At 39.4% G+C, this 24422-nt stretch overlaps 2 protein-coding genes across 4 annotated transcripts; both read right to left on the reverse strand.

The window, feature by feature from the left end:
• Nucleotides 1-18: 18 nt before the first annotated feature.
• Nucleotides 19-10569, reverse strand: LOC112143499 (meiotic recombination protein REC8 homolog). Of its 2 annotated transcripts, none has more exons than XM_024267533.2 (17): nt 10259-10569; nt 9063-9131; nt 8846-8988; nt 8697-8772; nt 8511-8631; nt 8086-8164; nt 6041-6108; nt 5888-5966; nt 5699-5801; nt 5462-5627; nt 5046-5247; nt 4782-4960; nt 4664-4706; nt 1966-2047; nt 1805-1888; nt 1626-1726; nt 19-436 (listed from the first exon to the last, which is right to left on the reverse strand). In XM_024267533.2, exons 1-17 carry the CDS (start codon nt 10312-10314, stop codon nt 333-335), a joined length of 1755 nt encoding a protein of 584 aa, XP_024123301.1. In that variant the 5' UTR covers nt 10315-10569; the 3' UTR covers nt 19-332. The 2 variants fall into 2 exon arrangements, with proteins under 2 accessions (XP_024123301.1, XP_024123300.1); XM_024267532.2 differs by having other exon boundaries at nt 5699-5804.
• A 52-nt stretch (nt 10570-10621) lies between these two features.
• Nucleotides 10622-23804, reverse strand: LOC112143498 (SET domain bifurcated histone lysine methyltransferase 1). Of its 2 annotated transcripts, XM_024267530.2 has the most exons (26): nt 23652-23804; nt 22682-22885; nt 22436-22602; nt 22292-22335; nt 21926-22052; nt 21670-21840; nt 21378-21579; nt 21227-21300; nt 20953-21143; nt 19229-19358; nt 18942-19128; nt 18675-18788; nt 16229-16532; nt 15881-16142; nt 14739-14829; nt 14541-14657; nt 14278-14447; nt 13979-14203; nt 13732-13902; nt 12314-12444; nt 12114-12133; nt 11899-12017; nt 11749-11769; nt 11184-11443; nt 11017-11105; nt 10622-10870 (listed from the first exon to the last, which is right to left on the reverse strand). In XM_024267530.2, exons 1-26 carry the CDS (start codon nt 23666-23668, stop codon nt 10753-10755), a joined length of 3726 nt encoding a protein of 1241 aa, XP_024123298.1. In that variant the 5' UTR covers nt 23669-23804; the 3' UTR covers nt 10622-10752. The 2 variants fall into 2 exon arrangements, with proteins under 2 accessions (XP_024123298.1, XP_024123299.1); XM_024267531.2 differs by lacking the exon at nt 11749-11769.
• Between the last annotated feature and the right edge of the window lie 618 nt (nt 23805-24422).

Raw genomic sequence — 24422 nt, forward strand, 5'->3', positions numbered from 1 at the left:
CTTCACAGGAAACACAACTCGAGGACAACTTTTGGTTTTATTTAATCAAAGTTTGTTTTATAAAAGAACACAACATCAGTGCAGAAAGACAGGAACAGAGCTCATCTAAAATGTCCCAAATCGAACAATAAAAACTTGGAAAAAGGGTTTTTGCTCACATGAACGAGATGCAAAAGCTAAAATCCTTGAGGTAACCACGTAAAAAACGTCTTTATTAATTCCTGTTTCTTAGTCATATAAACCTGACTTAACAAATTCATCCACAAACAGGCTGTCGGAGTGTCATGAGTCCAGAACGGACATGGGAGTTTGATGATGTGACTCTGGAACGGTTACAGAGACGACTGAAGCTCCTGGAAGCTGGATCCAGGAAATATGAAGATGTCTCCGTAAGGCTGGTTCTGCTCCACCTGGATTCTCCTGGCTGACAGGTTCTCTGCAAACAAACACGGGAACTTTTAGACAAAAACACACAATCATCTACAGGATCAGGATTATCACGCTAAAATAAATCTGTATATTTTCTGGTTTCCAGACCTTTTTTTGGACGTTTATAATGTATTATTTTTTATTAATTTTTTGCTGTGTTTTTTGGGGCATGTTATATTTTCAACCAATCAATCTTTATTTATGTAGCACTTTTAATACAAATGGTAACTAGAAGTCCTCTATAGCAAAATAAACAATAATTTCATTATTTATATTTAAAGTACATCTGTTTGTTTGAATTTATAATTAAAGTAAAATAATAATAAAAAAGAAAGCACATTAATATAAAAATTGAAAATTGAGAATTTGCTTAGTTTCAAAAACTGTTTCTCTCTCTTGGCTTTAGGGCCAGTAACGAAAAGATAAATTTTTTTCCTAGTTGAGCTGCGAAAAATGATTCACTATCCATGATTTTACATCTAAAATTCAGTTAAAAAATGCTCCTATTGGCTTTGTGTCATCAGGAGACATAGCTATGATGGGATTGGTATCATCAGCATAGATAGGAACGCTGATGTTGTGGCTTCTATTGACAGGGGAAGCATGTAAATGTTAAAAAGCTAGGGGCCCAGAATGGAACCCTGAGGAACACCATATTTAATTTTGTAACCCCAGAAAACTGTGTTTACTATACCAGCAGATGGGATGTCCAACGTGTCAAACAGAACTTTTGTCCTGCCCCAGATGGGCGGAGTAAACTCTAGTCAAAGTCTGCCGTCCCACTATAGAATTTATTGGGTGATGTCGAAGTTCAGCGTCTTTGGATTCAACCTTAAATGAAGTCACCGGATTTCAAACCTGAAGGATAATCGTCATCATCTTTTTCAAAGCCAGAGGATTTGTCAGTGTGACATTTTTATCTCTTTTTTTCTTAGGTGGAGTCATAAAACTGTGAAGCTTGACAGGGTCTGGAACGTTTCTCTCCCCCTGAATCACAGGGCTCTAAATGTCAAAGTCAAACCGCGCGAGAGCGGTGTGCGACCGCGATGCCGTTTGGTATTTTTGACTTCAGTGCTTTGAGAAAAACAGTCAGTCCTTTCTAAAGAACTGTACAGAAATGAGAGGCGGTGACAGCAAAGCATAAACATGCTTTCAGCGTGAACGATGGGACGTCCTGGAGGATAAATCACACTTACCCAGCAGCCTTTGGAAGACGCCGCTGACGACCCTGCGGTCCACGTCAGCCGGTAAAAGAGACTGAAAAAGTACAGGCTCTTCTTCCACTGCAGGCAGCGACCTGCGCACAAACGCACGGGGACACGTCAACGCCACGGTCCAAATGAAAACCCATTTCTTATCTGCTGACTGTGATTACCCAAGAGGCTCTTCTCTGTCACTCAGCTCGTCCATCACCTCTGGGATGTCCTGCAGGAGCGAGGCCGACCTGGAGACGGTGGAACTGCAAACACAAAAGCGTGTCTTTAAACTCGGCTTAACTGAAATAGTTTCTCACGTTTGCTTTGTCCTTGTTTGCACCTTTCTTTATCTGAGGGAATGGGGGAGATCTCTCGAGACACCTCCGCTGGCTCTGACACCTCCAGCGGGAAAGTTTCTTGATCTGCAAACATAGACGCATATGCAAAAAACGATTCATTTATTTGTTAAATTCAGCACACATAGATGGATTTCAGGATTATAACCTACAGCAAATGAAAAGCAAAACCCGAGGATCTCACAAGGGGCTCACTAGGATACCGATCTGATTTCTCTAAAACACCTGCAGAAGTTTCTTCAGCCTTAAACTGTCACCAAAGGTGAGTTGTGACAAGAAAAGAGTTCTGTAGTTTGAAGGACGTGTCCTGAGCATGAAATGGACAGAAGCTCTGAATAACTGACGGTTTCCAGGTTCATCATGATCCACAGATGTCTTCATTTCAGTTAATTGCTCTCAGCCTATTTAAGGTTAAACCCAAATTACCACCCTAACCCTTAACTACTAAAAAACTATCTAGTGCCCTGTATTTTAAAAACAATTCTGACACTATGTTTACTACTTTCTTTTCTTCTAAACAGTGGATATAATGTCACCTATTTCACTAAGTGAAGATCTAAGATTTTACGATGTCTATTTGTGACTCCACTGTGTCCAATGATTAAAATGTAGATGGTTTATTAAAAAAATTACATTTAAACACTGTTTTTGGGCAAAATTGTTCAAACACAATGCATTGTGGTCTATATTCTCTGATGTAGTGAGCATCAGTGCACACTAGTTTTTCACAGAGACTTATAGGAAATTTCTAGGGCTCTGTATTTTTAGAATTGTACATTCTGACAGAACTACAACATGGTGAACGCACTATATAGTGAGTAGTGAATACATTTAGTGTCTGGTTTTTCGAATTCAAAGTTAAGCTAAAAATGTAACAATATACTAGCTTTTTTGGGGCAATATTGGCAACTACTGAGGTTTTTTGGTCTAATTCTGATTTAAGTTAGTTTTTTAGCTTTTTTGAAGTTTTTTGGGCAAACTCTGAGCTATAGTAAGGATGTCATAGTCCCTTATCAACCAATCAGAACACTTCGCTCATAAAATGCAGGACTTCTTGTAGTTCCTAGAACTTCTAAAAGTACAGTTGGAGGTAGAAGGTTCTGCCACGAAGCCCCTATATTATGGACCAAGCTCCCAGCTCATGTCAGAGAGGCCAGCACAGTGTCTGCGTTCAAAGATAGGCTTAAAACATTCCTCTTTGGACAGGTTTATTGCCAGACTAGCTAGTAATCAGAAAATAATTAACATACTGTAATTAAGTTTGGGGAAATGATTCTAATTTACATACTTCTTGATATGCTAAAATATGTAGATTCTCTAAATATTACTATTGAAAGTTGCTAGAAGTTAGAAGCTGGGGAAAGTATGGTGCACTGGGGTTCTGTCACTATTTTCATCTCCTCTCCTCTTTTCTTTATTATTTATTTCTCAATTGGTTCTGCATGTCTCTGATGGTGCAGTGTGATTCATATGTTGTTCCTTCTTTTCCACTCCTCTCCTCTCCGGGGAGAATGGGAGAGATTTCAGTTTCCAGGAGGACCGTTGGTGCTCCTGTTCTCGTCCCTGGCTTGCTTCACGTCTTGGAGTGGGAGAAATTCCAGGTAGCTCGTCTGTTCTTGGCAGTGGACCTCGCCTCTGGCACGTCTCGCATCCCCAGGTGTCCCCCAGGATGAAGCCCATCTGCTACTCTATTTAAACATGTAATTGTAGAGTTAGATAAGCTAATTCTTCTTTAACAGTCCTGGTAACTCGCCTGTCCGTCTTGGGATACGATCTCTCCCTCATGTGGGCATCCCGAAGGTTTCTTCTTTTTTTCCTAAATCTGATTTTTTGGGAGTTTTTCCTTATTGGGAGGGAGGGTCTAAGGACAGGGATAACAGTTTAATTTAGTCTGTTTAGTTTAGCAATTAGTTATTGTTTATATTTTATGAGAGACTTTCTGCTTCTGTAAAATAACTTGAACGAAGTAAATCCATTAGCCTCTCTAATCATTCCTGATTAGAGAGGGTGGTTGCCATAGAAATGATGACTCAGTACCAATCCTGGCGACTGAATTTACTTGATTTTGTTGGAACCTGAGGTGAGGCATTTTCTACTGGTGACATCACAGCTTTGCTTTGTCCATCTCTATTTATGTCAACGGTCAGAGACTACAAGTTCCTGACAGATTCAAAGTATTGATGTTTCAGATGACCGGAAATTGATTCTTTTGGAGATCAGGTGACTCCAAGAGAGAAGAGGAGAGGCAGAAAACCTGAGAGGATAAAAATCAAATTGTAGGGTTGAGGTTTTAGAGCTCCTTGTGCTTTCCTCAAAGCAGATTGGACTCATTTGAACATTTTTGATGAGGGATCACGGTTGTGCAGTTAGTGCCATTAATGCACCAATTACTGCAAATCTGGTTCTTCTGAAGTGTCTGTGTTTTTACTTTCTGTAGCTCAATGTTTCTCCATTAATATTCATTTTTTAATTGGATTTAAGTATTATTGAAATTTTCTGGGCTTTTACATTTTGGCTTTTCATTTCCTGTCTGTTTTAATCATTTTAAGTTAGGAAAAAAAACAGAAATGGCTCATTGAGGTCTATTTTTCTAACTGAATTATTAAACCAAGTCATTTTTATTGAGGCTTTATGAATATATATATATATATATTTATAATATTAGTTTTTTCTCCATTTTACCTGTAATTTCCATCATTTCTGGCTCCGGCATTTCTCTGGCGATCTGCATTGAAACACAGGTGTGAGGAGTCGTGTCCCGTCACAGACTCTCCGAAACGGTGAGTCAAAGACCCATCACCTCTCTGGGGCTCGCTTCCACCCTCTCCTCCCCGTCTTCCGCCTGCATCGGCTCAGCCTCTCTCTCCCTCTCCGAGTCTGTGGACTCCGGGCCTCGCTCGCCGACCTGCAGGTCCGACCCTGACAGAGGTGTTATCACGGCAGCCCGTCGCCATGGAAACTCCACCTCACAGGGCAAGGCTGGAAGAACAAAAAAAATTGGTTTGTGCTTGAAAACGTTTAGAAACGTCGCTCAACTCGGAGGAAATGGAGGCGTGTCACTGACTGTTGCAGGGGTTGTTGAAGAGCTCGGCGGCGGGGAGGGTCTGGCGAGAGGGAGGCGACAGTAGAAGTGGAGGTCTCGTCTCCACTAGGGGGTCGCCGATGCGCTCCTGCTGCTCCTCCTGGGAAAGCTGCGTCTCTGGGTCAAAAAAAACCAGCTGCCTCCTCCTCCTCTTCCTCTTCACCCCCACCTCTGCAGGGTCACCCTGGTGGAGCGACAGAACAAAATCGGAACCCAATCTGCATCCAGAGTAAACGTCTTCATTGAATTCCTTTAGTTTTCTCATAATTATTTGTTCCCTTCTGAAACTCATCTCCACTTTTTTTAAAGTTTAGACTTTGAGTCTAAAACGGTCCAAAAACTACTAGAGATGCACAGATGAAATCAAAGCCCTGCTGCTCCTCTGAGGTGAGACTCACGAGGCGATCTTCTCGTTCCTTTGCAGCAGAGGGGGGCGACGGGAGTCCGGGCCCTGAGGGCGGGGTCATCTGGTCTGTGAGAGGCGGTGGGATTTCTGCAGGAGTACCTGGCTCCTCTTGGAGTGACAGCATAGCGTCGTCACTGGAGGTAGTGGTCTTCTGCAGTCTGACAGTGGAGGGACAGTCGGCCCAGGTGGTGGGATGAAGAGTTCCTCGTGCACGAGAGTGAATATTTACTCTGTGGTGGATGCTGTGAGCTCCTTCGTCCGGTCTTTCTCCTGCTCTTTTCCTTCCCGGAGAAGCTCCGGCTCTTCTGGGATCCCGTCTTCTCTGGGCGCCTCTTCTGATCAAAAGTAAGAATCAACTTCTTTACAACTTTTTAAAAAATTCTGCAGGAAACAAGAATCAGTTTGGTTGACAACACACCTTCCAGAAAGTGACCTGTTTCTGCCAGGAGGAGATGAATAGTGTCTGGGAGGTGATCAATAAGGTCCTCGCCCTCAAACTAGCAGAGGAGAGACGTCGTCAGTGAAGACTAAATATCGGAGCTTTTCTGCCTGCTCGGCTGGGCGGCGGTACCTCCACGGCGGGGATGGTGACCGGCTCGGCTTCTCTCAGAGTGATGCTTTCTGGGGATACGGTTAGGGCTGTGGAGACCCAACCAGACAGCGTTAGGAACCGGCTGCTTCTTCAGCAGCTACACAACCAACCTCAGCACAAACAGACAACAAAGCAGGTAAACTGGTAAAATCCACTCAATCAACCCCCTATTTATTTAGGAGAATGCAGAGGCTGACCGCTGATGCACAGGTTGATTGGAGTCTCTAAATCAGGGGTATCAAACATATAGTTTAATCCAGTCCAGTCATGAAAAGAAAAAATATAAGAATGTTCAAAAAAAAAAAAAAAAAACAGGAAGTTTCTAGCCCATTCCTGTAGCAAGTTATGCTTCTTTAAAGAAATGACTGCAGTGCACAATTCTGCCACTAGGGGGAGCAAATGAAAAACAAGACGGCAAAACAGGAGATCAAGAAATAAACACGATGAAGACCAAACCGTGCAGTTTCAGGATAGAAAGGGAGGTTAACTACAAATTCTTATGTTCACAAATGTTTGCAGGTTTAATTTAGTTAATTTTTCATCGAATTGCACATTTATATTTTAGGCAGAGTGTTTATTTTTTTTCCCAAAGCGCCCTGTTGAGTTCACTATAGGGATAACTTCAATGTCAGATGTAAAATATTCAGTCTGTATAAAATAGAGTAAAACTTTTTTTTTTTTTTTTTTTAGTAAAAGGAATTTTATTTGAAATCCATTGGCCTCTGGGAAGGGAATGAATGTGCTATAATAAATGATTAGGCTACTTGGTTGGTTGAGCCATTTTGTTTAATCAACTGAGAAAAAGAAAAAAAAAAAAACAAAGCTACAGATAAAACGTTGACCATGGGTTATTTTGCTGTTATGTTACTGGTTCGACCCACTTGAGATCAGACAAGCTGAGGCAAAATGAGTTTGACACCCCGGCTCTAAATTGTCTTTAGGTGTGTGTAGCCCTGTGACAAACAGGCGATCTATCCAGGGTGTTTCCTGCCTTTTAGCCAACAGTGGGCGGCACGACCCCGAAAGGAATTCAGTGGGTTAAGATGGATGGATAAAATTTATGGGGGAAGTCAGCTGAATGTAAAGAAATAAGCCGAGTCTGTGATATGACAGCCCTCCTAGGTCAGTTTCTTTACTCTCTGTACAGAAAGGGAATTATTTCAAATTAAAAGTCCTAAATAATAAACACATAAATAATCAATCCAGATTATAGATGTTCTGGTAATTTTGTGTCATCAAATAAAAAAGTAAATAAACATTAACCTGTTTGTTTTGTCTTCTTATCATTTAATTTGTGCGACCTTCAGAGCATTCAGTCGTCTGCATAGAGCTTTATTTTTAATGGACTGTTTTTGCTGTTGTGCTTTCTGTTTACCCTGCAGAAAAGCACAGCAGCAGCTGCATCTATCAGGCCGTTAGCTTGTTTGTTTGTTTGTTTGTTTGACTGCCATTTTGTTCAATAAAGATCCTAATGAAGAGACCTCGGCTCAGAGAGGATGTTACAGGTGGAGTTTCTGTCTCTGTTTAGGCTGAATTATTTGGTTATCTCCCAAGTGATGCTGCTTGCTTTGAGAGCGCACTGAACAGCTTCCAAATGCTTCACTTCAAAAATCAACTCCAGATCTTTTTATCCAATAAACACAGTTAGAAATAATGCAAAAAATTACCCCGCTGTCAACGCAGAAAGCTTTCGGGTCTAATTTTCCATTAAGGTTCAACAAGTTGAAGCACTAAAAAGGCCAGAAAAACTTTAGACGAGTGTTTTCACATCAAATCTGTTGTTGATTCTCTAGTATTTATGAGATCTGTGCATCTATTTATGCATTATTGAAGTAATAATTATTACATTGAGGTGAATAAACACTTGAAAAACCATTCTGAGCGCATTGAATCAAATAAATATGACTTTTTGTTTTATTTATATTAAATTAATAAATAGATAAACACATGGATTATGTTTTTAGCAATCGAGATACTTTGAATTCTCTCTGGAGTGAATCCACATCTCCGCATATCTACAGTACCTCCTCTCAGCTCTGAAGCAGAGGAACTCCAGTCCTCTGGAGGCTCCGGTGAAGCTTTTCTCAGGAATTCCCGAGTCATCTACAAAACAAAGGAGGTGATTCTTATGATGGGCTGCAGCAGTCACTGACTCTAAAGACCATATTGTTATTGTAAATATTTCTGCACCTTGGAGAGAAAATTTGACCCCCGCCACATAATATGCACACACAACTAGGACCTGGCGAAACTGAATTTTCAACATAGTATGCATGAGGTCGGGTCAAAGGTGGGCGGCGGTGGCGAGGCCGGGTAGAGACTGCAGATAATTCAACGCCACTCCCGGCTTTAATTAAACTCAGTTTCTGTTATTTTTTTTTCATTTTTCTTTTCTTTACCGAGTTATTTACATGTTTTACTCATAAAGTAGATCCAGTCGTTTTTCCACCTGTATTATGGCGCTGGGGCTGGGCATGGGGTCCTGAAGGTGCATCACTCCAAACAAAGGATCCAGAGCTCCTTCAGCCTCCTCCATTAGAGACAGGGCATCTGGCAGGAGCCTAGGCAGTCTGGTCGAAGTGAAAGAGACTAAGCAACAAAAACAACAGGTGGTATTCTTAAAGAACCAACTCACCTGCTGTGGTCCTCCATGTCGATTTTCTTGGTGTCTCTTTGCTTCAGGAGCTGGGTGACAATGAGCTGAAGTTCCTCTGAACAGAGGAAAAGGGTCTCATCTGAAGAGCAGTGAACATGTGTGTGTGCTTCTCTGTGATGTTTGCTTACCAAGAAGAATGGCACACTGGCGGTGGTAAACCACCACCACGCCATACTGGAGCTGTGAGGACAGGTAGAGCGAGAAGCGGGGCTTCGGCAGGCCCGGTTCTGGAGGGGGGACCCGCTCCAGTATATAGTTCATGATGTCATCGCTGCAGGACGACACCATTTTTTTAACAACACAGAATTTAAAATCCATTGAAATCTACTGATAGACGATACCTACCAGGTGCTTATTACATTTACTCTGAGGAAATCCCGTCGAGGAACTTTTATACCTTTTGTGGCAACCAGCCTGAAATGTGCAAACAGGATGACGACAACACAGCCTCTTTTACCATATTTTATTACATTAGTCAACACAAAAAGCAAATATAAACCTGCAAAAACCTTGTAGAGCGCTTTACATGCTAGAGTGCATTTAGTGAAAAAAAGAGTAATTAGTTTTTCCTTTTTCACAGATAATTGACTTATTAAAGAAAAATACAAAAAGTATTTTAAATTATAAAATAAGTTTCTGTAGAGGACGTTCAAAAGTCATGATTCGGATATTCTAATTTTGTTTCAGAATTTATAATTATTTATCTTCACGTTAACGCTGACGCCTCCACACTGCCCTCTGCTGGCCGTTCCTGGAATCATTCTTGGCAGATGTTTGACATCTGCTGGATCGGATTCATTCAATCAACATCTCCACGCTCGTTTCTACGCAAATTTAGGCGTGGAGTTCAAATATGGTTTATAAAAAGTTAAAAATCATTAATTATAGAAAATTATTTTCTCGTGAATAAACATAATTTGTTATACAGCAATAACTAATTGATTTTTTTTTAAATATTCAACTGAATTGTAAATTTAACACATCGAAAGGATTCGGGTTAATAGCAGCCCTACTTTATTTAATCAAATAAAATAAATACAAAATACGATCCAAAGCGCGGAAATAGAGAACGCTTTTAAATCATGCGATTTCTAAATATGTGTATTTTCGCTCTAGATTTAAAAATTCCGGTTGATAAATATTATTTCAGGTTCAAAATAATTTTAAAATTAAGGAACATTTTTTTTAAGAAAGTGTTTTGGTTTGTGATCTTTTTGATCTTCAAAGCGGTTTTGTTTTTCTAACAGAACTTCAAAAACTTTGTTTTGTTTCCGCTCCGGCCTTTTAACCGATGCACCTGCATCTGCATTTAGCTAGCAAGATTTTACTCGTTTGCGCGGTTTTAGGAAACTTTAGCATACTTTAATTAATTGAAATATAAGTTTAATATAGATTTACGTCATCGACTAAAAAAAAAATTAAGTGTTCCAAAAAAGTTTGAATTGATGAGTTTGCGTCTCTGATTGGCTAATCGGTCACTCGAAAACCCATCGAGGTCGCTGTAAAAAGATGTCCGGGTCGATTTATTTTTTTAAACTCACCAAATCGTTGAAAAACTTCCTGAGTGTCGCTTTAAAACCGCTGGATAATAAAACATTTCGAGAAAATGATCAGAACCACCTTACAACGATCAGTGAGCGCGTGCAGTCGTCGTGGTTCTGAATCCGGTTGTTTATTTTCGCAGAGGAGCTGATTGGAGCTCAGAGTTCAAACAAGACTGAAGCATCCTATTGAGATGAGGGGATATTGATGCTCCTTGTGGATCCGTTGGATTTGAATAATCAAAGCGCATTAAGCAGAAATGAAAAGAAGAATAAAAAACAACAGAAATATTCACATTATTTGGTTTTAAATAATTGGTTAATACAACTTTCCCCCCACCCAAATAAAGGGAAGACATTTTATGAAGTTGTAAATCAGACATTTAATAGGAATTCATGAAGAAAACATGCTAAAATGAAAATACAAAACAAAAACAACTATTAAAATATTTACAGAACCTATAAGCATATTTTGGGGGATGGTTTCTAATGGATCACAGCAATCTTCCTCTGCATTCTGTGGACCCGCAGCAGCAGAGCAGCTCTTTTCCCTCCACGCTGCCCACCTCATAGTTGTAGTCCCACGTCAGCTCGGTACCGGCCCGGATTCGTCTGCACAGAAAACGCAGGATGTGAGGAGTCAATTAAGAGTAGTTACAAGTATTTCTGATTTGCTGTCATCATATACGCTTTTTAGGACACAAAATCAATGACGGGCTACAAGAAACAATTTAAAACCGAATTAGATCCAAACTTACTTGCTGGCAAAGAAAGCCACCCAGGGGAACCGCAAATCATGTGTGTCCACAAACACATTCTGGACAAATAGGTTTGGACTGCAGCTATGCTGTAACATAAAAAAATAAAAATTACATTTTATTATGCAAGCATATATATTAAAGAGAGCAACATTTTCCTTTCTTACGTTCAGATAACGTCCGAGGTTTCCCTCCAACTTGGCATCAATGATGTAGCAGGACTCCTCGCCGTCGAAGAACAGACGGGTGTTTTTGGGAGCGTTCTCCCCGCCTCCGGTGGTTTGTCCCGACGTCCCCGTTTTCCCCGCCTGGTGGCCTCCCGGTCCTCCGCCACCTCCGCCCGGACCGCTTTTTACCATCATACTGTGGCTGTTTTTCAAGGCGATGCCTCGAGTGGACTTCACCGCCACCTGCTTCTTGGGCACACCTGACAAATAAATAAATCAAAGTTTCTTGAAGATCTTCAACCAGACATCAGCAGGAGAGAAGAGGCTGTAATCTTGAGGTAGAAGCTGCTGCTCTGGACAGATGAGTGGACCACAAACATTAACATCTGCTCCCAAAATGAGTTTTCAGATATTTTCATGCATTTTATTAAAGAAAACAAGAAGATTTGTGATTGAAATGCAAATAAGAGATTTTTTCAGTATTTCTACGGGATAGAAAGAAGATCATTTGAGCCAGAAAGTAGAGACGAGTGCAAAAGAAATTCAGAATAAATGTATAACTGACCTGAGATATGCACATTGACACCTAGAATAGTAAGTAACACAATTGTCATGTATTTCAGATGTAAAGATATTCGGCACAAAAATAAAAATGATGAATAATGTGGTTTAACTTCCTTCTATTTGGAGTTTTTGATGACCACCCCTCATTTACCTGTTGGGACTTTCTCCTTCTCCTTGTTGTCCTCAGATCCAGAGCTGATGGTTTGAACATCATCGCTGTCTGAGAGAGTCATCACAACCTGCTTCTTTCCTGGGTCTGATTTTGTCAGACTAAAAATAAGAAAAACAAAGCAGCTCAAATCAGCTGTTATTTTGAATAAAACTGACCTTTTTTTAAATATAAAACAATATTTTTTTTCAACACACCTTTTGCTATCTCCAGTTTCCTATAGGGAACATAAGTAGAGCGTTAGCTTGATTAAATTCAGCAGCTATCAAGTACAGATCTCTGATTTTTTTTTTTTAAATGCATCTTTATTGTTCAGAAATGGCTAATTTCCAACACGTTAACCATCTCAGATCACTGAATCACTCGTCTGGTTTTTATTTCATCTTCCGTCGCTCACCTTCTTGAGCCCCTGGCTCGTTAGCCAAAAAGCCACTTTGCTTTTGCCCGTCTCCTCAGGCATGGCTGGGGGGTTCTCATCCCCTTTTTCTCGGGGTGTGACGCTCAATCCATCTTTGCTGTCTTGACTCCCTGAGGCAGAAGAAACAGAAGAGCAAAGACGTTCACTCTACTGCAGATTTATTTCAGAGAAACACCAGCAAAAATAAAAACAAAACACTTAAATATAAGGAGCTAGTAAAGGTTTTTTTACTGACTAGTAAGTAACTGATGAGTAACAAAAGCAACTGGAAACACTATTGAGCAAAACAAGTTAACACTTGAAGAATAGGTGATTTTAGGCAAAAATAGTTTAACCTCGCTTTGGTGTTAGATCTAAAGCAGGGATCCCCAAACTACGGCCCGCGGGCCGGATCCGGCCCTCCTCCACATTTGGCCCGGCCCCCCATGATTTTTTTTTCTCTTCTCAATCGAGACCCACATAAAACATGACTTTTTATTCCACCCCTCTGCAGTCTGAACTATAACGGGAGAACAGACGATTTATTTGAATTTAAATTAATTGTGATTCAAATTTCTTTATTATCATTATTTTTCTTCTGTGCGTTTTTTGGATCTTCAGCTCATTCAGCTATTTATCTCATTCAGCTAATACAATATTCAGCTCTTTTCATGCTCGCTTTTTCAACTGTTTTGGAAGTTACGAAGGATTTCTAGGCTAATTGTGGTTTAGCTGATATTTTAGCTTTTTGCTAGCTGTTTTGGCTAAATTAGACATTTAACCAGTTTTTTAGGCTATTTTAGATTTTATCTAATATTTCAGCTACATGCCAGATGTTTTAACTAATTTAGGCTTTTTTCAGTTTTTAAGGGTAATTTGGAGCGCAGCAAAAATTATAGCGTTATGCTAGCCGTCTTGGCTTAATTGGACATTTTACCGGTTTTTTTAGGTTGATTTGGAGTTTACCTAATATTTCAGCCTCATGCTAGCTTTTTGGCTAATTTAGAATTTTTTACGATAATTTGGCATCTCGCTGATATTTTATCTAGCTTTCAGCTTCAGTGATTTCAGCTATCAATTTCAGCATTTTCAGCTATCCGCACTAGCATCTTCAGCGGCCACATTCAGCTTTCAGCATTCACACTAGCATTACTGCAGGTACTTCTAGTTTTTAAAATGTTTTAGTATTATTTTTTTCTGTTAAGATTACAGAAATGAATCATTTAAAAATTGGCTATGTGTGGCTTTCTGGAAAGACATAAATGTTTACATTAAGGCTGTGAATGTTACACTTTTTCTGTTATTCTACAAACCAAATCAGAGAAGAAAACAGTTATGTGATCCTAACAAGAAGTAGTTTGGGGACCCCTGATCTAAACAGACTGAACTAATTCTTCATTTAGATGCATGTAACTTACCTTCTTTGTTGCCTTTGAGCTGGCCTCGTGTTGTGTAACTCCTCCACACAGAACTGGAAGTGTAGTAGTTATCTTTGACAAAAGTGTCATCTGAACTGTCACTTTCGTCTTCACTCTTTGAATCTTTGTCCTCGTCATCATTGCTTTCACTGGACGAGCTTGAGTTGCGAGCTGTGGGGACAAAAACAGTGGAACGATCCCGAATGCCTCCTCAGAATAAGCTTCACTGGAGGATTTTTCCACTCACCCTTCCTGGGATGTCGACCTCCGCTGTTGCTGGACACTAAAGCAGATGGCTGGATTTTCATCCTGGAAACATCCACGCCGCTTCCCTCGCTGTCTGAGCAGTGCGCCTCGCTCTCGTAGCCTTCCTTGAAGTTCTCCACGCTCTCGATGTGGTCTAGGTTGGCGAAATATTCATCGCCCATTTCCAGACCTTCTTTGTCAGCAAAATCGTCCGTCAGGATTTTACCTGTTGAGGAAAGAGCGAGAGGGTGAACTCGTGTCTTCAGAGGGCGGCGTGTCAGCTTTAGGTTTGATCCTCACCAGCATAAATGCAGACAAAGGAGCCTTTAGCCACATCATCCAGACACCGGATCCCCCAGCCTTTGTTCTGGGTCTTGAAAAGCTGAAGACGGACCTGCAGGCCGTGCTGCACCAGCCTGTTGGTGCACATCTGAGCGCAACATTTGCACCTTTTATTACACTCATAGATCCTACAATAGGAGAGAAAAAACACATTAATATCCCCAAGACATTAAGAAAATGAACTGATGTAGTTAACACTAAAGAGCTGCACAGTGTCTGACCCTGTAGGCAGGCACTCCTCTAATCGCTTGTACAAATATCCAGCGTTTGGGTTGATCTGCGCCCCTGGTGTGCAAGCTGTGGCTTGAAGTGTCAGCTGGTGGCAGGAACATTTGGACCTGTAATTGAGAGACATATGTTTGGACCACATGGCTCTTTGTTTCATAACACGAAGCTGTTTGGAGAGAGAGCAGCTTTACTTGTCTCGACAGCCGTCAGTGCAATCACACCCAACCAGGAAGTCAGCGCTGGTGTTGATGAATACTCCATCTTCTGGAATACGTTCTTTACCTAGAAAAAAGGAGACGGTCTGTCAGTATTTTAGTACTCAAAGACTCGCCTGGGATTGCACAAGTAGAGGTGTACTCTGTATCAAAAGCTGTGCCCGAACTCTTAAAGATCCAATCTAAAAAAATGTGTTTTTTAGATTTACTTGTGGCATTTTCAGACGACAGAGAACATATATTAGGAAAATGAGGCTTAAAATTATAATTCTGAGTGTTTTTTTATTTAAATCCATTAGAAAAACGGTTTATTTGTGACATAGAAGCTGAATGAGCCACAGGCTCCCTAATTAAAGCTATCAACAGTGGGGAAGGGGGGCGGGGTTATTCAACGCCAACAGTCGCCCCCACAACTCAGAGGCAAATTTTTGATGAACTGCTGTTGCTCTGCAGAAACTGTATCCTAGAACTGTATCCAAATATGGCAAAAAATGACATAATCATAATTAAAAGACCACGGAAAAAACACTTTAAAAATAAATGAAAATACGATTGAAGTGGGTCTTTAAAGATCTACTCCAATTACAATTGTCATTTTTGTGTTTTTTACATGTTCTTGTAGCATTTTTTCTCATAGTAAGGGGCAAAATTAAAGAATTTATGATAAAAATTGTGTTTCTGATTATTTCTTAGTTCAAATTGCGTTGGATCAGAAAACCGGATGCTAGAAAAAGCTCGGACTAATGAAGCAGCTACTGAAATGGGCGTGGCAAAGTCTCTGTAGCCGAATGCAGTCCTGGCTCATAACTGTAGAGCTCGACTGATCCGATATTACTCATCATTATTTTTGTGATGCTAATGTTAGCTTGAAGCTATAATATCGCATGCAAACAGAGCTCTGGACAATGGGGAGGGGCGCGCATTGCTCTGTGTCAACAGTCCCGCCCACAACCCAGAATTGTATTTTTAATGAGATGCATTAAATATGTCTTAAAAACCACAAAGCCTTTTAAAAAGTCAAAATCCTAATTAAAAGATCACTGGGAACGATTTTACAATAGAAAAAATAAGGTTGGGACTTCAAACAAGACGAGTTGAAACCTTAAAGTGACTCTTACTGTATTTGACTTTGGGAGGCGGAGTGTTGTCGATCTCGTTCACACAGGACAGGGCGATGTCCTCCTTCCCACCAGTGATATCTGGAATGTAATAGAAGGGCCTCTGCGGCTGGAAGGGGCGGTCCACCAGCACGTAGGGATCTAGGCAGAACATCTCCAAGAAGATGAAGTCACAGCGCGTCTGGAAGAGGTAGTTCTGGATCTCTGGCATGTTGCGCAGACAGAGTCCACACGGAGCTTTGTAGATCACGTGGAAAGACATCTAGGAGACCGAACAATACAACTCCATCAACATCATCTATAAACCTCTCAGTTGGGGCCTTGACGGTCATTTCACTCGCGGATTACCTTCCGATTGACTTTACGGCGTCCCGTCATGCGTCTGAAATCATACAGCAGAGGCGTGAGGAGGGGGTTCTTGCCTCTGTGGATGTCTGGCTTTGCTGGTCTGACCCGCTTCAGACAGGCAGGCTGACACGTATGGGCCAGGTAGAAGATGCGGTCTGTCGGGGCTCTGTACGAGGTCTGCGTGGGAATGGTGGCCACCACGTGTGGCATGGGAGGGGGGGCAGGAGGTAGAGCGGGCTGCTGTCTCTGATACAACGAGGGAAAACTGGACTGAGGAGTGACAGGAGGACTCACAAGTTTTGCACTGTGGGTGAACAAGAAGAGAGAAGTGAAGATTTGTACAGAAAAACAGAATTTACTCAAATATTTTTCTAAATTTTTCTCATTCTACTGTTGCATGACATTGCAGTAAAAATGGGAGACGATTGCAGCAGTACACATTAAAGCAGGTTTCAGTTTTTCTTTAAATTAAAATCTGAATGTTTCAAAAAGTAGATTTTTGTGTTACTGCCTACTTTTAGTTAACAAAAAAACACACATTATTAGATCACAATAATGGATCGAGTGCTGTTCAATAAAAACCTGCGGACAATAATGGACAGCAGTCCGTCTTTCAGACACCATGTGGACTTTATCTTAAAAAAAAAAGAAAAAAAAAAGCATAACAACGCCTCCATCTATTGAAGAAATTAAGATTTTTTTTTATATTAAGGACATCTAATCCATGGTGAACATTTCACTGGTAGAATCCATCCTCACATACAATATTACTTCCTGGTTCAACTTTTTCACCCTTAAACAAACAAACAAAAAAAAATCCATCTTAAATAATCAATCAAGCCTCAAAATGACTCAAACACCACAGTCCCATCTGAGTGATGATGAACGCCACCTTCATCACTGAGGACACCACTCTTCATCACTCTCTCTCTCTGTCACCATCAAGGAGATACAGAACACTCTGCTCAACTCTAAATAACCTTTATTTAAACTATATGTGGATATGGATGGAACATCCTCTGATTTCTATGATCTTTATGAGTTTTTATGTATTTTTAAGCTATTTTAATTACTTTATTTTAAGAATTGTATGTGCTGGTAAACAGTAGAAAAATGTATAAAAAAGAAGAAGAAGCCCCTCCCTGCTTGTCCCGTGTGAAGAGCATGGTCTAAATGTGCGTTCAAAAACAGGCGTTTAGCATGGTCGCACAGAACTTTCCACCTTAATAAAGAAAGTTGTCTCCATTTGATGTGTCTTCCTACTTAACTAAATTGTCTTAAAAAAAAGAAATTAACTTTCCAAAGATTTTTTTGAACCTCCAAATAGCACCAATTTAACTTGCAGCCCAATGCAGTTGAAATTCTCCCACACATGCACCATTAAAAATGTATAATAATCGTAGTGTGGATGAGTTACCATGACAACATATTTAGTAGACTGTAGAAAAAGCTGAAGCCATTTTTTATGCTCAATCATGCAGTTGCCCCTGCATTTTTTTTTGTTCTAACTATATTTTTATGGTAAAGGAGTGGACATTTATTTCACTATCAAACCTCCAGAAAAAACAAAGACTGTTGAAATACCAAACAATGGAGGAGCCTGAAACCAGCCCAACATGTCAGCGGACGCTGAGACAGCCAACTGACTGACATTTAGCTGCTCTGCCTTCATCACTGGAGGCTAAATTAAGCAGAATTTAAATGATTCATTTGACTTGCAAAATAAAAACTAAAGATGAAGGACTGTCCATTTTCTGAGAAGCAAAGATAAAATATAACTTTAAAGATATTTGAAGAGAGATGAATCCGATTAAACAAGAGCTAAATTCACAACATTAATCCATTCTCACATATGTACATATATTTTAGGAGAATCAAAGAGTGGATCCATTTTCCTGGAGGATGTTTTAAAGAAAATGTGAGACTTTTGAGTTTTCCTATTTTTCTGACAGTTGAGGTTGCTGAATCCTCACAGCCGAATCACTTTCTCTCCTGCAGAGTCTCACAGCTACTGTCGGATCGCTTTGACAGAAATCAGCGCCTTTAACAGTAAAAGCTGCACTAAATAACAATAGTGGCTTGATTATAAGTGAGTCTGTTTGTAGCCAGTAACTAATATGAGCTGAGTTTATGTCTGTCAGGTAAGAGAACAAACTCCATAAATCAAACTGTTCATTTGACCTTTTTAACGTTTACTTTAATTTCACGTCTGCAGCTGGAGGGCAAAAGAAATAAGTCGGTAAAAGACTGCAGATTTATTTCTGTTTTACTCTGAATTTAACTGATCAGAAAAACATATTTTTGACTTTATTTAAACTCTTCATTCCATAATGAATCAACATCCAGGACTTCGCTTCATTTAGAAAACACTGAAGAAGATTTTTTAATATAAAATTAAAAAAAACTAATTTAGGGATGAAAGGGATCAAATAAAACAGCAACTTACCTTGTAATATTAGTGGGAGAGGAGGTCAAAGACTGCATGATTTTGGAAGCGTGTGTGCCTCCAACTCCAGGAACAAAAGGAGACGTACTCTTCTTTGCCATCTGAGTTTTATTCCTTTAACACAACAAAACACAAACAAGCATAAGTAATTTCTATGTTAAAAGACAACTTCTAATCTGACTGATCATGGTAAATAACCACAGAAGTACGGCGTTTTAGGATGCTGCGAGCACTTTATTTAATGATGATGTTTAACAGAACACTTACTCGATACGTGGAGGCTGGGTAGGCTGAGTGATCTGTACGATCTGCTGAGGTTGCTGTGGTTGTGGACTCGGTTGAGGCTGTGGAGTCGCAGCTTCAGTAGATGAGGGCTGGGGGCTTTTGACAGGAGAACCTCCGACGTGTTCCACCCCTGTGTACTGAACGACGGGGCCTTTGGTCCGAAACGCTCCTAGGAAATTAAAAAAATCCTCAAAGTTACCACCTAAACCTAAATACACCGTTTTCTTGTCATTAATTCTCCTATTATCCACATGGGGGTTTAACTTTACCCATGTTCGGTCTGGTCCTCTGCTGCCCAGCCAGCTTCTTCTCCTGGGTGTTGGCTGTGGTCATTTTCAGGTTGAACATTGGCTCCAACCTGGTGGATCCTCGGTAGATCCACTCACTCCTCTTATCATCCTGAAACAAGAGAAGATCAGCTTCAGCGCTCTAGAAGCATCTGTCTGCCATGAGATAATACTGTTTTACTAGAGTTTCTACGGTGTGACACACATTGACTAAATATAACAACTAGAATAATAAAGTGTTCCAAATAGGAAGTAGCTACAAGAAGCCAAATATCCTATAGACTTCTATTGAGAAATAAACAGTTATAACTCAGTCATTCTCTTTGTCAGAGTAACTATTCTTGCTCTGATCTTTATCTAAACGTCTTCTTGATAATCCAAATTCTATTTTATGATAATTTTTTATCTCAAGTCATAAACTGACCAATCAGATGCCTCAGTAAAAGCATTTGTTGCCAGCTGACTCCCCACCTCAAACGTTCGATTGACCAATTCTCCAGAGAACAAGCTAAATCCTGATTGTTGACAGTAGTTGCCATAGAAACGTTGACTCAGACCAATCAGGACCAATCAACGTCGACTCGCTTCGTAAATGGTGACTGAATTAAGTTCACTTTGTTGGAGTCGGAAGAAGAGCATTTTCTATGGGTGATGTCACGCCCGCTCTGTCCAGTTCTCTATACAGTCAACAGTGACAAATCTTGTATTTTTTAATACTTTGTACTGCAGTCACTGGATTAAAAGAAAATGTAGGAATGGCTTTTATGACCCTTTCCTGAATTGTGAGCTGTCACTATGTACTTGGAGAGCTCCTAGACATCAAACCAAATGCTGGTTTTCACTTGATTAGATCTGCAATTATAAACAAATCAAGGTAAGTAGGATGAATTAGTAGTTAGTGATATCAGAACTGTTACTGAACTTTGACTGTGAGATTTTACAAGTTAATTCTGGACATTCCACTTTTGTTAAGCAAATATTTCTTTTTATAAATGAAGCCTCTTGTGCATCGTTAAATGTTGTGGGAGTCATTCATGACATTTCCGGTAAAAAAAAAAAAAGAAAAAGTAAAGAAAGACTGCTAATTATATAATTTTTACCTTATGTCACCATTAGAAAGGGGTACAAATAATGTCAGGCTTGACTGTATGTGTTGGGTTATATATTTCTAGATAAAAAAAAATAAATCAAAATTTACTCTCTTTTTATTGTTCTACTGGATAAATTTTCTGCTATAAAAACATGTGAAGTAACAACCCTTTTATTATTAGGATTTAGCTTAATGTTTTTCAAAATATAGGTTATTTAATTACTCATTATTATTACGAATATAAAAAGTCAATATTAAAAAAACAATTCAGAAAAAATATTTTATGGAGCTTATTTAAGAGAAAAAATATACCCGATTGTGCAGTTAATTTTTGAGCTAAAAAAAAATCTGTAGGAGGAATGGACTCTTGCATTTAAGAAAAATATTACATTTTTATTCATTTTTCTTTGTGTTTTCTTTACTCCACAATCTGTTAAAATGTGTATTTTGGTATTCTATTAATTCAAATTGTTAATTTGATATTAGATGGTTTAGTTAAAATCAATACAATTTCATTATATGGACCAACTCAGTGTTTTAAAACCACAAGTGCTTTTTTAAATTTTTTTTCCCCACAAAACAAAATAATTATAGTAAAATTCAGAGGCAGACGTACTAAAAAGAGAATCTTGACCAAGCTGCCGTCCACCTCCTCCACCCTGCTCTTCCACCAGGTTCCTTCCCACTCCGTCTTGATGATTTGTCCGGCCTTGAGGAGCACCATCGGCCTGCTGGGATAGGCGGAGATGTACTCCTCGATGAAGTCTCGACAAGATGCATCTTCTATATCCTCCCAAGTGTGTTTTACTGTAAATAAAAAAAGAAAGCTCTTATTTGTTCTTCAAAAATGTGTTATTAAATCAATAAAATCTGGAAAAAGTGCTCCTTACAAGGTCTGCAAACTGGATAGAGTTCAGGAAGTATGACGTACGAAGCATAGCCGTCATCGAAGAAGATCAAGAATCTGTAAAGCACATACAGAAGCAATAATTGTTTTAATAATTAACAGCAGACGGCTTCTTTAGATGTTGGAGCACCAACCTCATGCGGTTCTTGTTGTTGGGCATTTCTGCTACGATTCCTGCGTACAGCCACACCAGGTTGCCATCTTTGTACTTGGCCACGACTCGAGCCCCAACAAACAGACTCTCCAGGGTGGGGTTGTATTCGAAAGCCACGTGGTTTCCAGACAGCAGACTCTTGCCTTTATCAAACTTCACTTTGTATTTGTAAATCCCGCCTCCTGATTTTAGAGAGAAATTATTTAATAAGTAAAAAAATAACAACTGAATTAGAATTTACATGCAGATATAATGAAACCCAAAGAACAAACCAATTGGGTTGATGGCAACGAGGGTGCCTTTGTGCCAGGTCTTGGTACGTTTCTTTCCCAGAATGTTCATTCCAACTTTGAGCTCATCTTCTTTTATCTTCGGGCTTGGCTGGGTCATTCCTTGGGATGGGGCCTGAGACACAAACACTGCCGGTGCCGAGCTTTGAACACCTGGAAGGGGAAGAGCCAAACATGAGAGCCAGACGAGGAAGATGTCAAGAAGAAATGTGATGGATGATCATTAGTGTTTCCTCACTTGAAGGAGCAGAGAGCTGTGTTGGAGACCGAAGCAGAGCTGCAGATGCTGGAGACTTTGTGACTATTTGGACCAACTTCTGCACTTGGTGGGTTGTTTTTTGAAGAACTGCAGAGGCTTCCTTTAACTGTTTCAACAAAAAAAAGATCAGGTAAGGGTGTTTTTTTTTCTATTTCTATATTTAATAGGGATAGGGCAAAGAATTAAAGGAACAACATTAAGCATTTCTACTATCTTCTTGATGTATTTATCCAAAACTGCATACAATCCTTTCAAAATGTGGTCAAATTCAAGATAAATTTAACATTTTCTGCTGCTAAAATACATTCCACCAATAAAATAAAAATCATTTAATTGATCTCTTACCACGGGGTCTTTAGAGGGAGTTAATGTCTTGTTTGGGGGAACCACTGGTTGAGTAAATTAAAAACAGGAAAAGATAACAATAAGTGATAATTGTTTACCAATTCATAATTGAATTTTTTTCCATAACAAATGAATAAAACTTACAACACCCGACAGCTATAACGTCGTCATCATCATCGTCGTCTATCTCTATCACTTCAGAGGGGAGAGAACCTCCTCCACCTCCCTCATCCTCGGAGCCGCTCTCACGGTAAACAAGACCATTCTTCTGATAAGCTTCCTTCACCAGCTTCTCGCACTCTAACACAGACCTGTAATGAAACGAGAAGCACGCCATTAACCATCTACGTTGACACAACAATTAAATCAAAGGCTGAAACGCGCTCTTACTGGTTGGCATCAGTAAGAAGCATCTCCGTCTTTGCCTCCTCTTCCTCTTTCTGCTCCACCCATTCCTTAAGCTCCGTCAGCTGAGCTTTTTTCTTCTGAACAATCTCACTCTTTTCCACAGCTTCGTCGATCCACTTCTTCAGCTCATCCAGAGATATGCCCAACTCTTCCTCCAGACTGGAGTCCCAGCCATCCACCTCCATTCTGAAGAAGAAAAAATTGGTAAGAAAGAGGTCGAACATTAAAAACAATATGCATCTAAATGAAAACATATCTACAGTAAAACACACACCAAAAACATAACAAAAATGACATGGAAATACTTTTTTAAAAAATTCAGAGTTTGTTTAATTATAAGGACAAAAGTGAAGAAGGATTAATTTTTGAATGAAACATGTATTCTAATGGAGGGGGAATATATATATATATATATATATATATATATATATATATAAAGGGCAATACAACTTACTCAACAATATCCAGCTGATAGTGAAATCCCAAATGATCTTAGATAACTATTATTCATCTTTTAAAAATAGTGGAACTAAATATTTGGGGCAGCTACATCACAGTAAACAAATATCAAAAGCATCACAGACACAAATCTGCACATTAGGATGATTGTTTTTTAGCTTTAATCCTTTTAGCATGAACAGCATAGCTTAAAATCAGAAAAGGGGAGTCGGGAAACCATGCATGTTTGCTTTTAAGACAGAGCTGTAAATTAAAATTGCCACAACATTAGTAAAATGTGCTAACAGAGCAGCATGGAGACAACAAGCTAGAGCTCAATACAACTGAATGCATGCTAGCTAGTTAGCTTAGCATAAACGTTTTATTGTGGAAAAAACATTCAGAAGTACATATGAAGGTGGCAGGAAAATGTGCAAATTTATGTCGTCTGGGGAGTATTCTTAACGAGAAAAGCCGTGTGTTTTAAGAGAGTCATCTAGGGAAAAGTACATACCCTTCTACGGTTTCCATCCTATTGAGCGAAGCTATAAAACTAGCTTAGGTTAAAGCTACACGCTAGCTACAATAGGAGGCGCTTGACGTGTATTCCAGGATATCCCAACCGGGCGGTGTTAGATGGACTGTGGAGTTGATGCAAAACATTCGGCTCCAAAATTCCCAAATAACTGTTTTACTCATTCTCATTCAGAAATGCGCTGCAGTCTATTTAGGATTTCAATTAGTATTTTTGGGAAGGATTTTTAAGGATTTGTCATTGCATTGGACTTCCTCACTCAAAGTCAACAAAACAAACGAACAATCAATTTCGTTGGGTATATTTTAAATTTCTTTTTCATTCTTTTAAATGTAAAAATAATAAAGTAATTAATTCAAGGGATTTTATTTAAGCAATGAATAACAAAAAACGGAATGTTAAAAAAAAATTGAAAAGAGCAACATGTTAGTATTCACTAATTGAAAAATAAAAGTAAAATATATATTTTATTCATAGTGTTCTGCTAAAATTGCACGGTGCCTTTAACCATTATTAATCAAACATTTGAATGTTCCTCAAAGCTGCCAGCTCTGTAGACAAAAAAATCTAACCAAACTTTTCCAAAGAATAAGATACAGAAAAACATCTGGAGCCTACAGGCCTTGTCTGAAACTAATTAAAGCAATTTTTAGAAAAGAAAAATAAAAAAAATAGAAATAAATTCTATAATGGCATTTCTTCATTACTTAAACTTGCGTCTGATCTCACGATTGGATCAAAAAGTTTGTT

Source organism: Oryzias melastigma, linkage group LG16, assembly GCF_002922805.2.
Source record: "Oryzias melastigma strain HK-1 linkage group LG16, ASM292280v2, whole genome shotgun sequence".
NCBI lineage: Eukaryota > Metazoa > Chordata > Actinopteri > Beloniformes > Adrianichthyidae > Oryzias > Oryzias melastigma.